Source organism: Akebia trifoliata, chromosome 5 (assembly GCF_017979445.1).
Source record: "Akebia trifoliata isolate Shusen 1 chromosome 5, ASM1797944v1, whole genome shotgun sequence".
Taxonomy (NCBI): domain Eukaryota; kingdom Viridiplantae; phylum Streptophyta; class Magnoliopsida; order Ranunculales; family Lardizabalaceae; genus Akebia; species Akebia trifoliata.
The window spans coordinates 7,029,948-7,045,870 of NC_141379.1; the positions used below are offsets into that span (position 1 = coordinate 7,029,948).

The 15,923-nt window shown below is 36.1% G+C and overlaps 1 protein-coding gene and 1 pseudogene across 3 annotated transcripts; one reads left to right on the forward strand and one right to left on the reverse strand.

Moving 5' to 3' along the window:
- Positions 1-504: 504 nt before the first annotated feature.
- LOC147401326 (pentatricopeptide repeat-containing protein At5g66520 pseudogene) lies at positions 505-5,563 on the forward strand (annotated as a pseudogene). 2 transcript variants are annotated; one of them, XR_015178432.1, is made up of 3 exons: positions 505-2,595; positions 2,726-2,878; positions 4,219-5,563. The product of XR_015178432.1 is annotated as a pentatricopeptide repeat-containing protein At5g66520 pseudogene, transcript variant X2 (transcript). The 2 variants fall into 2 exon arrangements; XR_015178431.1 differs by having other exon boundaries at positions 2,688-2,878; positions 4,219-5,561.
- A 2,342-nt stretch (positions 5,564-7,905) lies between these two features.
- On the reverse strand, positions 7,906-15,051 carry LOC147401327 (uncharacterized). The gene is made up of 11 exons (XM_086442559.1): positions 14,812-15,051; positions 12,943-13,090; positions 11,938-12,009; positions 10,822-10,893; positions 10,458-10,529; positions 10,190-10,333; positions 10,011-10,091; positions 9,863-9,934; positions 9,685-9,756; positions 8,385-8,456; positions 7,906-8,291 (listed from the first exon to the last, which is right to left on the reverse strand). The coding sequence occupies exons 1-11, from the start codon at positions 14,894-14,896 to the stop codon at positions 8,201-8,203; spliced, it is 981 nt and encodes a 326-aa protein (XP_086298685.1). The 5' UTR covers positions 14,897-15,051; the 3' UTR covers positions 7,906-8,200.
- Positions 15,052-15,923: the final 872 nt, after the last annotated feature.

Consider the following 15,923-nt stretch of genomic DNA (forward strand, 5'->3'; position numbering starts at 1 on the left):
TATGCACAGGCGAAGTCTAGTCCACATATAAATTGGAAAAAGGCTCCTTATAGTGTAGAAGGACATACAACGTGTCTCAATTGCGAGTCAGTAAATCTCGGACAAGTCAATCGGGATTTTGTATTTTTATTTTTATATAAGTAAACAAGTATATTTCAAAGGTGTTAGAATCTAGAATGTTGGAACAGTTTTTCACATATCTTACCACTTAATTAAGTGACACTTTTTAATTGAAATTTTGTATAATTTAATTAAAATAATTAATTCTTTTAAAATTTAAATACATATTATCTAAATAAAATATGATATTACGTCTGAACATTTTCAAATCTACCTTATTTTATGACTAAAAAAATATAAAGTTATTTATATATGAATAAATATTAACAAACTAAGTAAAAGGGTTTATCTTGTGAGACAGGTTGACTCGTCCGAGACTACGCGGTCTCGTCCATGAGCGAGACGAGACGATAAACCATGTTTTCGTTCTGTAATTCTGTTACATCCATACATTCGTGAATTATAAAAGAGCTGAATTAAATTTTTGCTGGAAAAAATTCCCTTAAGCGTGTTTACAAAATAGCTGCAAGAATTCCTGTTATAATTCCATCTTCTCTCCTCTTTGTTTTTTTTTTTTTCCCCCTTAGATGTGGACAGGTGAGGTTCCACAGGTTTTGCAAGTTTCAATGAGGCAACCTAATTGATCTTCAAGTTGCAAGTTTGGAGATGTATTAATATCCTAACTTGCATTTCTGGTAATTTATTTCTTGGAATCCCACAGTTACTAAATGTTTTGAGTCTTAAAATAGCTTTTTTATGTTACCCATGTCAACAACTAGATGTCTCCAACTTCTTGAAAAATGTAAGAATATGAAACAATTTAAGCAATCCCATGCACAGATAATCACATGTGGGCTTGGGAATAACAATTTTGCTCTCAGTAGGCTTATGGCCTTCTGCTCAGACCCAAATCATGGGAGTCTAAACCACGCCTCGCAACTCTTCGAACAAATTGGAAAACCCACAATTTGCATTTGTAACACCATGATCAAAACCTTCATACTCAATGGTGAAACATTCAAGAGTATAGAAATGTACAAGCGAATATTACAAGACGGTCTATACCCAGACAATTATACTCTTCCTTATGTACTTAAGGCTTGCACGTATATGCAAAATTATCGATTAGGTGAACAATTTCATGGGCAAAGTTCAAAATTAGGATTTCTATGTGACATTTTTGTTGGTAACACCTTGATTATAATGTATTCGGTGTGTGGTTGTATAGTAGAAGCAAGACACGCATTCGATGAAATCCCATATCGAACTGTGGTGTCATGGACCGTAATGATTTACGGGTATGCAAAGCAGGGGGATGTCGACAATGCACGCTTAGTCTTTGATTGTGCACCTATGAAAGATAGAGGAATATGGGGCTCCATGATATCTTGTTATGTGCATAATAATTGTTTCAAGGAGGGATTGGAGATGTTCCGTTTGATGCAAAGAACGAATTTGGAGCCTGATGAAGCTATTTTTGTTAGCGTTCTTTGCGCTTGTGCTCATTTGGGAGCTATGGATATTGGGATATGGATTCATGGATATTTGGATCGAATTGGGCTGTCATTGAGTGTTCGGCTCAAGACTGCTCTGATAGATATGTATGCAAAATGTGGGAATTTGGATTTAGCCAAGAAACTGTTTGATGGAATGCAAGTAAAAGATACCATTTGTTGGAATGCCATGATTTTTGGATTGGCAATGCATGGAGACGGGGGGACCGCTCTTGAGCTCTTTATGGAAATGGAGAAGGCCGGGTTTAGACCAAATGATATTACTTTCATTGCAATTTTTACTGCTTGTAGTTATTCGGGCATGGCGCATGAAGGTCTACGGATGTTTAATAGAATGAGTACCGTATATGGCGTCGAGCCCAAAAGTGAACATTATGGATGCATGATTGACTTTCTTGGACGCTCGGGGCTCTTTGAAGAGGCAAAAGAAGTTATTGAAAGAATGCCCGTTTCATGTAGGCCTTCTGAAGAAGCTATTGCTTGGAGAGCATTATTGAGTGCTTGTTGTAATCATAGAGAAACCCAATTGGCGGAAATTGCAGCTAAGCGGCTCTTAGAGTTGGAGCGTCACAGTGGGGTCTACACTCTACTGTCGAATATGTATGCAGCTGATGGGAAACACGATGATGCCAAAAGAATAAGGAGGATGATGAGGGCCCGAGGGGTAGAGAAGACACCAGGTTGTAGCTCGATTGAGGTTAATGGGTTTGTTCACGAGTTTATTGCGGGTGAGAAAACACACCCATGGATGAAAGAGATACACATGTTGCTGGAGATGATGAATGAGCAGGTGCAGTCTACGGGTTAAAAACCAAGTTTGTCTGGGTTTTTTTTTTTTGTATGGGTAGGCCGGAGTTGAACCCACAATCTCAGAGTTGCTTTGCAATATATCAAACCGTTCTGATCTATGGGCCTAAGCCGGACTTGTCCTATCTTGATAGGGCATTATATGTCTAAGCTGGATTATTGAATGTTCATATCCTTTTCTCTCCTTATCTTAGCACCCACAGTTGTGTGAAAGGTATGCTTGTTTGTATGACATTGTGACCATTGATTTGACTATCTGTGTGCTTTGCGAAGAAGATATTAACGTTAATTTATCTTCCCTGTCAGAGTTATAGTTGAACAACCATCACTTGGTTGCTTTACAGGAAGCAACTTCATCACTTCAATTGAAATATCTGGAGTTATGGTTGAACCACAATGCCTGGAAGTTTGAACAAGCAAAGGATTCAACAAGTGCCAACAAACACATGGGAGTGTCTGTATATACTGATTGCCTAGCAACATATCTAATATCTGTGGTAAGATAATGCTTGATGTACAGATTTTTCTCAAGTTTTTCATTACAACTGCTTTAGGGAAATTCTCTTCTCATTTTTGTCTACTTTCCAATGATATTCGATGTACCAAATGAGCACATTATAGGCCTGCTTTGGCCATGTTACATTTTGTATAGGTAAAAGTGTTTCCACTTGATAAGTCTGTTTCAACGAAAATAGTGACTCTGAGGGTACAAACAAACAGGGTTTGAACCCAAGACTCAATTAATCAGATACGCAACCAACTTAGACTAGTAGGCATTTGCAAAAGCTTTTGGTGTCTCTAACATCTGAACTTGCTTTTAGCGAGAGCATAAACTCTGAGGTTCTAACATGTTTGAACATTGAGCTTTGACCCATAGCTCAGTTGGTTTGGCACGTTGCAAAGCAACTTTGAGGTCATGGGTTCAAGTCCACCTTACCGATAATATAAAATAAAATAAAAAACATGTTCGAACACTCTACAATGGAAGCCCTTTCCAACCCAGACAAGTAGGCATGCACTCAAGTGTTTGGTGTTGCCACGGTGCAGATATATTTTGAACCAACTTATAGTTTCAATATATTTTGAGATATATATTTTTTCTTCTTTAGAGCGAGACCTCAAGAATATGGGGTCCTACTTCTGGAAGGAGAAGATTCTTCTTTGTTGCAAAGCTAAACTTCTAAATATGCCTTAACAGTGGAAATCAAAGCCATAAATCATCTCGGAACATGTAAACAACTATCTATTTAAAGCCATTCTGAGTGTAGCCCTTGTTCATTGTCAATTTCCAATCAGGCTTCCGACTTATAATGTCGAAATAATCAAATCAAATAAAAAAAAGGAATTGGATTGTATCAGACTGGTGAAACTCAGTGAAATCAGATATTAATATCCTTGATCCATTATGTGTACATCCTAACAAAATTTGGGTTTTGGTCTCGGCCATGTGAACATTTTTCTTTGCGGTGGGATTAGATAGAACTGTTTTGAGTAGATTAAGCAGAACTATTCAATACTTGTTTCTTGGATTTTATTGAGCAGCGCTTCCTAATCTTGTTTCATATATGTTATGAAAATGTGATCTACAACTCTGCTATTGAGAGGATCATAAAAGGATGCATTGTTTCTCTACTAGATTACTACTTTATCTGTCATTTAATATGAGTACTTTTTTGTAATTCAACCATAAATTCTTTAAATATTTTCTTTGAGCCTATGCTTGGCATGTAAATGGTTCTGTTTATGTAAAACAAGTAGCTGAGATCCAGTGAGGTGCCATTATACGAGTTTTATCAAACTTTATATGTTGTATAAGATTTTTTTTTTGTTGCTATAGGAGTCGTGGGAATTGGAAGATGATGCTTGACATTCGTGAATGAGATGGATAGCCAGGACCTGGATGCATTATAAAGGTGAAGTGTGTCATGGTCGTTTCTATCATGGGTCATCAGCGTTTGGCATGAGACAAGTCATTTATGTCATGGGTCATCAGCATCTTGCTTTGTTGTCTTGAGGATCGTAAGGGAATATTAGTCATTTATGTCATGATTTGTCTAATTTCTTCAAATAACATTGAAGCCATAAATAGCCTTGAAGCCGACTATGCTTTATGGAGCTGAATGTTGGGTGATCAAGGAGCAATTTGATAATAGATTGAGCATAGCAGAGACAAGGATGTTGAGACGGATGAGTAAAAAAAGACTAGGAAAAGATAAAATTAGAGAGATGCTTTTGCCACAACAACTTTTGCTAACACCACCCCAATTCATATGTAAATCAAAAATAACTATCACACATCATGGGGTGGCATTAGTAAATGTTGGAAGCTCTCTAAAATTAAAATGACCTTATTAGTGAAAATGTGGGAGTAGCCCTACTAGGCAATAAACTAAGAGGAAGATAATTGAGTTAGTTTGGTCATGTGGACATTATTGATAACAAAATCTTTTATAGGCACATGATATGTTTGATAGAGCCATTGTGATAAAACAACGATGGTGTTTCAGTGTTTGTACAACAACAATTGATGGTGAGTAGCCAAGCAATGAGAATGAGCAATCTGGACATGAAGGTGATGATGTGTCGAAGAGGGACAGTGAATAAAAAGGCATAATGACAAATGGTGATTGATTTGGATTGTTCAATGTGAGATGCAGAGACAGGGCGGAGCCAGGATTTTGCCCATGTGGGGGCAAGGGTGGACGATTAGGAATGAAAAAATAAATTTGTGGGGCCAACAATAGCTCATTATTCCATGGACTTCGAAAATTCTTGTGGGTGACACTGCCCTTAATGTAAATCCACCCATGTGTAGAGACAAAGACATAAACGGTGGGTAACAACATAAAAGCCATGATCTAATAGGAGAAGATTGAGGGTTTGTGATGACTAAATACAAATAAATAAAAGAGTTTGTTTGTGAGAAATTAAAGAAGTGATTTAGAAGCCATGATCATGACTGGCCCAATCGCAATATTTGTAAGGGTATTTTGGTAATTTTATGGTTTTTCAAGGTATTTAGGTAAATTTGAATTTTTTGGAGTTAGGCGTGCGTACAAGTGTTCCACTCGAGTCCAAATTTGAAGTTGGATTTGACTAAAATATGATGTTTTAAGATAGGTTGAAAGGGGCTCGTTGGGTAGCTCTCTCGCCAAATTGTCATTTTTTTTCCTCAAAATTTATATTTTCTCCCTCCTCTCTTCTGATCAATACTTTCCTCTTCCTTGGACTCTTCGAAATTTAGGGTATGTTTGATTGCATGGAAAGTCACTTTCCATGGAATTTGAAATCCATGAAAAATTAGTTGTGAAAAATAGGTAGGGTTGGAAAATCAAATTCCATTGTTTGATTTCACTTGGATAAAATTATGGAAAAAATATGAGAAAAAATAAGAAGAGGAGAAGGAGGAAAAAGATGAGATGAGGGGGAGAGGAAGAGGGAGGGGGGAGGATGTGGCGACGGTGGCGACAGTGACGACAATGGTGATGGTGACGGCGACGACGACGGTGACGGCGGTGACGACGACGGTGGCGATTGCGATGACGGCGACGATGGAGGTAAGTAAGGAAGATGGAGGGAGAATGTGGTGGTGGTGGTGGCGGAGGAGGTGAGGGATGGAGAAGAAGGAGAAGAAGAAAAAGAAGAAGAAAGAGAGAGAAGATGGTTGGAGATGGAGCCGACGACGACGGCGATGGTTACGACGGCGAGGTTAGTGTGGTGGTGGTGGTGGTAGGGAAGAATTGAGGATGAAAAATATGGGTGGATTTCATTTTCCCACCTATATGGGTGAGAAAATGAAATTCATGATTTAGTGGATTTTTTGAATAGAGTGGAAAATGAATTTCCATTTTCATGTTCAATCAAACACTTGAAAAATGTCATTTTCCATGGAAATTGATTTTCCACCTTATTTTCCATGTGCAATCAAACATATCCTTAAAGTCATGTGATTTTGGGTGTCTATAATATATTTGATCAATTGCTCATTCTACCTCCTTTACATTCTTGACGTCACATAACGTCTCTAGTCAAGTGGGCCTTTGAACTCTCCTCAAGATCGATATAAAACACTTTTAGACCTTCTCTTGAAAGTAGAAACTTCTTTATTACACATAACACATATTCTTTAAGCTACACTTGAGGATTTCTTTGTCAAGTGAGATAGTTTGGGTATGTTCAAATGATAATCAATTATAGCCTACGTCAAAAGGATTATACAAGTTGAATATGTTAAAAACGAAACAAGAAATCCAAAGAAATATGATTGGGGTATTGAAAACACATATGAACACACTTCCAATAAAAGTAATTTTCCCTCCACCAAGGTCCTTAAAGTAATTTTCCCTTTTTAAAAAGAACTATCGAAGGCAAGAAAAAAATTTGCTTACAAACTTTTTCCTCAATTAAATCTCTAGTCTTCCTCATTGTAGAAACCCTCATCCATTTCTCAGGAGGGGTTGAAGATGATTGGGTTGGTAAGGGGGAAATTTAGGGCTTTCGGCTATGAATTTAAGATGAGGGCATTCTGTTCAATCACAAATTAAGTCAAGGGCATGTTTGAATTGAATATCCGGCAAGTTAGTCGAATCCGGATTTGAATGTCAATGTATTACATCCGATCATATTCAAATTCGAATATGAGTAATTTTTTTTTCCATATCCGATCGGATAGATATTCATTGACAGCCCTATATTGAGGCATCATGAATTTACAAAGGAAAATGTTATAGTGATATTGAAATTTACATCGTTTCACACATTGATGCGTATGTTTTTCATAGAGATAAAGAGTGAAAATTTCAATGTCAACAATGTGTGAAATGACGTAAGTTTCAATGTCAATCCAGCACAACTCTTTATAAAACTACGCTGTTAAATGTTAAATTCCAGGTGTCATGCGGTGGAGAACGTGTGAGCAAACAAAATTCTCCCTTACCAAGGGGTTGGGAATTGGACTAGAATAATAGTGGAGAGAGAGTTTAAAATTCACATCGATTCATGCTTGCTGATGTGGATGCGTGTACAGAAACATAATTGTTTTTCTTTGAGATATGTGTTAAAATTACCTATGGTTCTCTGCCCATATCCACGTCAGCGAAGTGTGAAAAAGATGTAGGATGGATTTGAAATATTAACCGTATCTCTAGAAGACGTATCTATCATCCATCATGTGAGTCGACCAGTTATCAAACATCGTTCGACATTAGATCGAACCATCCTTTGATAAACTTGCATTATGTTTGTGAAGACTTTCTAGTTAGAAAATGAGCCTCTAGTTTTAATCATGCAAAGGCGCGGAACGTGTCGAACACGTCGGTAGAAAACAAGTCCTAATTTCCAGCCCGGCAAACTGGAAGAGAACAAAAACACTTTCCTTACCAACTTAGTAAAATTTGAAATCTTACGAAGGGTTGTTTGGCGCACATGGATTACTACATTGCAATCCAACAAAACAGCACTCCCTGACAATGTTTTTGGGTTGTTACCAACAATGTGTTTTGACTTGTCAAAAGAAATGTAGGAATGTGGGAAGGATGTGTCCATTGCATGAAGAACCTATTGCCCTTAGCTACATAAGTACTCAGAACATACCTTAATGTCACATTTGTTCTCAACCAAATAAAATGCACAAACAACCTATTGCCCTTAGCTACATAATTACTCAAAACATACCTTAATGCCACATTTCTTCGAAATTATGACATACAAAGTAACAGAAACAAAAAACCTTTCATATCACTGCGAGATTTAGAACCCTAGGCTGATTTAGGCATAGAAATGATTTCTACACACAAATAACGAATGAGACAGCATTTCAACTAAAACAAGAACTCAGAGTCAGAAATTTCAAGGACCTTGTGATCACCTATTGGATTTACACCTGGCCGAAATCCATTTCCTTCAATGTACCTGCATTAAAACATTAGAGTTGGAAGTATAAGCTCTTCATTAACTATAATTACACAGGTTTAGAAGATCTTTTAAATGATGAAGAGAACTCACATTTCTTTCAAGAAAGAGTGTTTATAGAAGGCATCCGGAATTCTCCCTGTAAATTGGTTGTGATCCAAGTACCTGAAAATTGCATCAAAATGAATTAGTGTGCAAGTTGAAAATGTTTGTCACACCGTGACATGTATAAAGGCATGTGTGTGTGCTTATGTGCGTACAAGCCATGTATCCTAGAAAAATGAATTACGACATCTGATGCAACCCATGTCAACTATTTTAATTATTCTCACCAAGAAAAATATTCATCACATCATGCTGATTTGTAATGTGAAGTCATGAATACAAATCAGTAACCAGGTCTGGATCCTCTCCAAAAGCAAGACGAAGATAAAAAATTATCATTATGCAAAGGTGGACCTCATTCATGGTCCTGGAACAAGTCATCCTCCCTGCCTCATGTATATGGCACACATCCAAGGTGGTTATGATCCACCATTTAACGGGTCTAAATAGATATTAGACATCAAAGCTTCGCCCGATAGGATGAAATGAAATGATCCAATCTGAACTCCTTTTGCATCAAATTTATAGTCCATTTTTGGACCCTTGCCCTATTTTCTGTCTGACAGAATTACTAGGATCACTCGATTATGTGAGCCTCCCACAGGCAAGGTGCATTAAATGGTGGATCCCAATCCCCATGTGTGATGGGTGCAGTGCTGTCAGTGGATTGAATCAGACCCAAAATCCGGTCCATTCCGATAACTTCAGGTTTAGATCGATGTTTCGGATTCTGATAAGGATTTGATCCGATATCTTATTGGATTGGATCGGGATAAAACCATGTCCCGATCTGATAATATGTTAGAAAGTATATAAATTATATAATATATTTTTTGAGATATATTAATTTACATTTTGTATACAAATGTCCCGATCGGGACCTGATCCAATTGTTAATGGATCGGATCTGGATCTTAATATCATGATTCGAGAAAAACCCGATCCGATTCGGATCAGTCCCGGATTCAATCCAATCCTTATTGGATCAGTACCAAATCAACCCCAATCCCATCTGCATCCGATCTAATGACAGCTCTAGGTACAGCCCTGGATCTTAATATTGTGATTCGAGAAAAACCCGATCCGATACTTATCGGATCAATCCCAGATCCAATCCAATCCTTATTGGATTGATACCAAATCAACCCCAATCCGATTTGGACCTGATCCAACAACATCCCTAGGTGCAGCAAGGATGGTTTTGCTCTCCCATCCGGATGCGAGCATACCTCAAGCAATAATTCTAAACAAGGACATTGTAGAGTCAGAGATAAATAACAAGACTCACAAGGAAGTCAATCTAGGAATATGGGCAAGTTCTGCTGGAATCGTCCCAGACATCTTGTTGTAGGACAAGTACCTATAACAGAAATAGTAATTAACGTCACAAATTCTACAATAGTGAGAAAAACCAACAGGAATCATGCTAGAAATGATCAGAACGTATATACGATTGCACTACTCACAAGATTTCCAAGTTCGTTAAATTTGCAAGTTGTGCTGGAATTCCTCCCGTTAAAAGATTGTTATTTAGGTACCTAGATATAACAATTACAAGATGAAACACTTGGTCTACTCATCTGATTAAAAATTCAAGAACACAAATAAACTTACAGGTTGCGCAGAGTGGGAAAGCTACCCTCTACACGGATGAGCTCTCTTATGGTACCCACCAAATGATTGTTACCAACATCCCTGAGAACATGTGGTATTTTAATATAAAATTAAACACTGAAGGTGGTACAAAATCAATGTTCTTCCATTAAACTTGCAAAAAAGTTATGGAACATTACAAGTGGTGGAGGTTCAGCAGAGAGCCCAATTCTGGAGGAATTCGCCCGGTAAAACGATTTTCATGAAGGTAAAGATAGCGGAGCTCTGGTAGATCTGCAAGCTCCTTGGGAATTTCTCCTTTGAAATTATTAAAACTAAGGTACCTAAAGAAGTCCAATACAACTATTAAACGGAACCAAAAATAAATAAATAAATAAATAAAAGAGGATTGTCTCAAAAGGGCACGGGCAAATTTCAAATATCATATGAGAAGTTGAAACTACTTACAGATGCGTTAGTCTCTTTAGTTCACCAATTTCAGGAGGAATGGTGTCTTGCAGCTTATTCCACCTCAAATTTCTAACAGGAGCATAAAAAAGTTAGTAAGCAAGCAAAGATGACATAAAAATATCAAAAACAAATTAATATGGAAACAAGTAATTCAGACCAATTAATTTTTCGAAGAAAAACAAAGGCATGCCTCCTTGGATTTATATCAGAGATTAGTTATTGAATGAAATGATAGACAAGAACATGGGTTCAAGATGGGCAAAAGCTTTCAAATGTGTGAGATTAATACGAAGTAGATTCTTCTGTTGTAAGACAACAGTCTTTTTCTTACAAAACCAGTTCAGGAAGCGCAGGAACATACAGTATTTTAAGACGTTTCATCCGTCCAATTTGAGGAGGGATTGGCCCAGTCAACTTGTTATTATGGAGATCCCTGTCATTTAAACAGTCAAACAAATTAGTTAAATTTTTTGGGGAAGAAATTGTTCGAAAAGACTGAAACAAGTTCAAATTATTATATCTTCTACGATGCACCATAAAGAATATTTTTAATTACATAAATACTGATATTTGTCACAATGAAATCCAACCCCACTTAAGATTTCACTTCAATGCAAAAGATTTCTAGATTGAAGAGGAAAGGGCAACCAACAGCTAAAAATTGCATTTCTAGAAAACAGGCTCTATATTGTTTACAATGACTTCCTGCTGATTATATAGCAAGACTAGTGGTTGCCAGTGCTGTTAAGGCAGTAAAAGAGGAAAACTAATAAAGTTGGAGAGGTATTATTAAGAAAGGGAGGAGAAAAGGAAAGAAAATAAAGTTGGAAGGGTAATATTGAAAAAGGGTAGAAGAAGAAAGAGAATAAAGTTAGAGGTATTTTTAAAAAGAGGAAGAAGAGAAAAGGTAAAAAGGTAAAACCTGTCATCGAGATACGTTGTTTATGGGGTATAAATCTTGAGACAAAGAGTGGGACCCACCCTTGTGTTTTGTTATATAGATAGGGTGCAATCACAAAGTATATACACATCCGTAGAATATGCCATGTGATCTCTATTATCTCCATTGAGGCAAAAAATTACAACTGTCCATATATCAGAAGCCAGTCAGGTACAGACTCAAGTGTATGTACCTATGTGGAAAATATCCATGCATTTTGCATCCACTCTACCAATAGTTTGGTGTTCCACTGATATACTAACAGACGCACGTTACTAATACATAATGGACCATACGCATACTGAACGAAAGCCTCTAGCTTCCTTGATGGCAGACGTACACATGAATGACTGTCAAATAGATAACAGCACAATATTCATACTCAACTTTAAATCAAATCTTTTTAACAATTCCTAAAGCAGTGATGGAATTAAAAGCAACACATTCTATGAATATGAATGGACAATCAATACCATATTAAGGGCCCTAAAAAACATGAAATAGTATCAAGAGACCGAGAAGATGGAGAGTGCTTACAGTCTCGTCAGATCCAGCAGATTGGTTACAGCAGTAGGAAAAGGCCCAACAATTGATACTGCATAAACTTCCCTGCAAGTGAAGAGTGATTGTTAAAAAGATCAAAGGATGAATACCAAAATTCTTCTTTGAAACATTGTCTAAATTTGGATTTGATCCTCCAAGAAATCTATCCTTAAAACATTGATTAATGACCATTATCAATACGCCAGTCAGGTTATCTAACGTTTCCAATTCCATCCTTTGACGGTTGAAGTAAAGGTGTGCTCTCTGACCATTCCTTTCTATTATTATTTGAGCATTTTAGGACCCACTCTTGGAAAACATTTTGAATTAGTAAGATAGTATTTCTTTAAACTAGGGTCACCCCCTTAATTGTTAGCTAATGTTGCTGACTAGCAACCAAATGTAACAAGTTTATTACCCCCTCCATAGTTGATTGAATTCATATTAAAATGGGAACTTGAATTCATTGAGATGAGAAACCCTAGAAAGATTTGAAACTGAGAATTACATAAAAATAGAATTCATTTCAAATAATACAATAAAGAGTATGGCACTTTGTTAGGGAAAAAAAAAATTCCTCAGAAAAATCAGCCAACAATGTTGACAGGGGCTCGCTAAGTTTGCATGCTAGTCATCAATGTAGGCCAACTACCAACTACAAGTATGGGGGTTATACTCATTCAAACAATTTCACATGGTAGTAGTGCTTAGATGCCTTTATCATTTTCTTGTTCCTTTCTACTAAACAAGCTAATTAAATGATGCAATCCATGGGGATACATAATCAAAGTTAAAGGAAATATATTAATAAAAAATTTTTAACGAAACATCACAAATTCCCAAACATATAAATAAATATTATAGTGTGAATCCTTCAAACACCATATGGGAGGGGGGAGGGGATTAAAGGAAACATCAAATGTTTCCCAAACATACAGGCAAGTATAATAAACTGAATTCTTTAAAAGCTATTGACAATGACAGAGATGTATTGCTTACAATTCTGTTACAACCCTATAGTCTCCTTGCACGGAGCATGTAACGCCAGACCACGGTGGTAGATCACCATCTCCACAAGGATCATCTCCAACCCATGAATAGACCACCCTCCATCCGAGAGATGCTTTGATTTCATTCAAGGCTTTCACTGCAATCAATAAGGGCCAGGAAATTCTTCTTACGCATCTCTTTAACCAAACAAAATAGTATACCATTATTTCTAAATAATAAAGCACAAATTACATTCAAATTGCGACTCAATATTCTAAGACAGACTCGGAAACAAGATCACATCAAAAGGTATTTCAAGATTTAAATACTTTGAGCTACGCTTTAATCAGCTAATATGGCATACCATAACATTTACACATGCATGACATTGTACTCTATTAAACCTATTTCTCAAAAGTAAACTCTTCACTTAAAAATACATCTAACGTACCAAAATCTAATTTCAAACTCTATGATTCTATCCAACATCAGTCTTGAATTCCAAACAAAAAAAAAAATGTAGTAAATTATTATTAAATAATACATAATTCAGGGATAAAAGGGGCAAACACAAGCCAATTTACTGTTAAAGTGTGATCAACTTTCAATTTTAAAATATATAAGATCAATTATCAATCTAACAGATAAATTCAAGATGATAAACAAATAACAAGTCATAGACATCAAATCCTTGTCCCAAAAATTTGGGGTCAACTAATCTAGTCTTGTTCTTGTGTTCTATGTGAGGCATGACTTAGGCACAATCCATTGGACTGAAGTGGACTTCACACATTACTTTTTCTATTTTTCATATATTTTTTTTAAATTATATAAATCTTCCTCTTTTCATATTCTTATTCATTTCTTTCTTCTTTACTTTAATTTCGTTGTTGTTGCTAACATGCAACATAATTGGAGCACTTAGAAATAAATTCGAATACAAGTATGTATATATATATATATACAATGTTTATTTTCTTCTGAATATAAAATAACATTATTTTATAAACTATTAACATAGAAGGATTAAAACTTTGTGAATTTGAAAATATGTGGCCACCCTAAATTTCAATTTTTAAACATTAATTATCTATAAATGATATAATATTTATTTTAAAAATATCATGCACGTGAGGCTTATGCTTTATGCTTTGAGGAGTTGTACTGCCGAGTGCCTTGCCTTGCCTCGCACCTTACCATCTGAAAATATTGTTTTGCTGCTTTGCATATTGATCCCACATTTCTCCCAAGTAGAAAAACGTCTATATGTTTTGAATAATGATTTTCTGACGCACCTGTCTGACATACGCCCCCCCATCACAGAACTGTAGATCATTTGCCTCGGGATACACAGTCATAAATCATTTTCTTGTGTATCCCGAGGCAAATGATCTACGGTTCTATGATGGGAGCATATGTCAGACAGGGGCGTCAGATTATCACGACTCATGTTTTTATTGGTTCCATTCTTGAAAGTAATTAAATATCTTCTCATAATGACAATTTACGTCTCCTCCTACTGATATTTTCTCTCCATCGGAAATTCTTCAATATCAACATATTTCCAAAATTGTCCCTTAATGTTTCACTTAATCCAACTTGTGCTATAACTCTAATTGCCAAATAAACTCTAGTTTCAGAAACTAACAAAATAAAAATGAAATTAAAGCATATGGCGTATAGATCCATCCACGAAAAAAACCGCTGAGTTCAAATTATCCAAGAAACAATGAAATTTCAACTCAATAATGCAAAAATTGCTAGATCAGTGAATCTTGAACTTCAATCTTCAAATCTAACAATCAAATACATCGAAACCTAAGATTTTTCAGAATAATTTATATTAGAACTGTAATCAGGATAAAGATCTGAAATTACCATCTCTTTTGAGGGTTTTACAGTGAGAAACGTTGAGTAGCAGAGAGAAGACGCAAATCAAAGCAAATAACGATGGAGTAGCCATTGAAGATTGATCTGAGATCACTGCCAGGATCAATCGATGCCGAGTGCAGATCTCATAAATTATTTTTCGATTTACATATTCAAATCTGCCAGATCTCGCTCCATATATATATATAGTCTCTACCAGTCGAGGGCCCGAGAAGGTGCTGAATTAGTGGAGATAATGTGAAAACTGAGTAAATATTTCTTTAGACCACCTCGAGCTTTTGGTGAATATGTGAGACACCCCGGTTTTTTTTAAAGCTGATCATATATCCCCTCTTTAATCGTGGACGGTTGACTAATGGCTGAGGTTCGGGGTGGAGACGGGTTTAGGTAAGACTTATAGCTGAGGGGCAGAAGGGACAAATTAAAATGACGTAAAAAAATCTTTCTTTTTTTAAGTTGTGTCACAGTACCATTGAAATGTAGGTCGATTCTGACATTCTGTTGTGGTTGTACAATCGATGTAACATTTTAATGATACTTCAGCATTGTTTTTTATTTTTATTTTTAATAATCTGCTTCCTTTAACGTTAGATTTTGGAGAGATCAGTAGATCACCTCTTCTCATCGTGGTTTGATTTACTGAACTATTTTATCTTCTAAATGGATAAGAAGAAAACGATAGTTTTACGAAAAATACTAGTACCTCATATGGCATTTTCCTGAGTAAAAAAGCATATATGATTCTTACACATTTCCATGACAAGAAAATGCGATTTGAAATACAATCTTGAGGCCACTTCAACATTGACTCTAGTATTACCTTTGATGACTTTATTTGAATAAATCTAGGATTACTAGATTTCTGGAAAAAAAATAAATTAACAATTTTTCTAAAGAGATTTTATCGGCACACTAATGCTATTGAAATTAGAGATATACACTGCTCATTTTAATTTTCAAAACATGTTTTTTCAATTCGTCATTTTTACAATCAATAAATTTGTAGAGATGATTTTAACGATCACCTAAGAATTTGAGTTTCCCTGTGTGCTGAATCTCCTCCGAATCGTCCCTGTTCCCTGATACACAAAGTCTCCGAT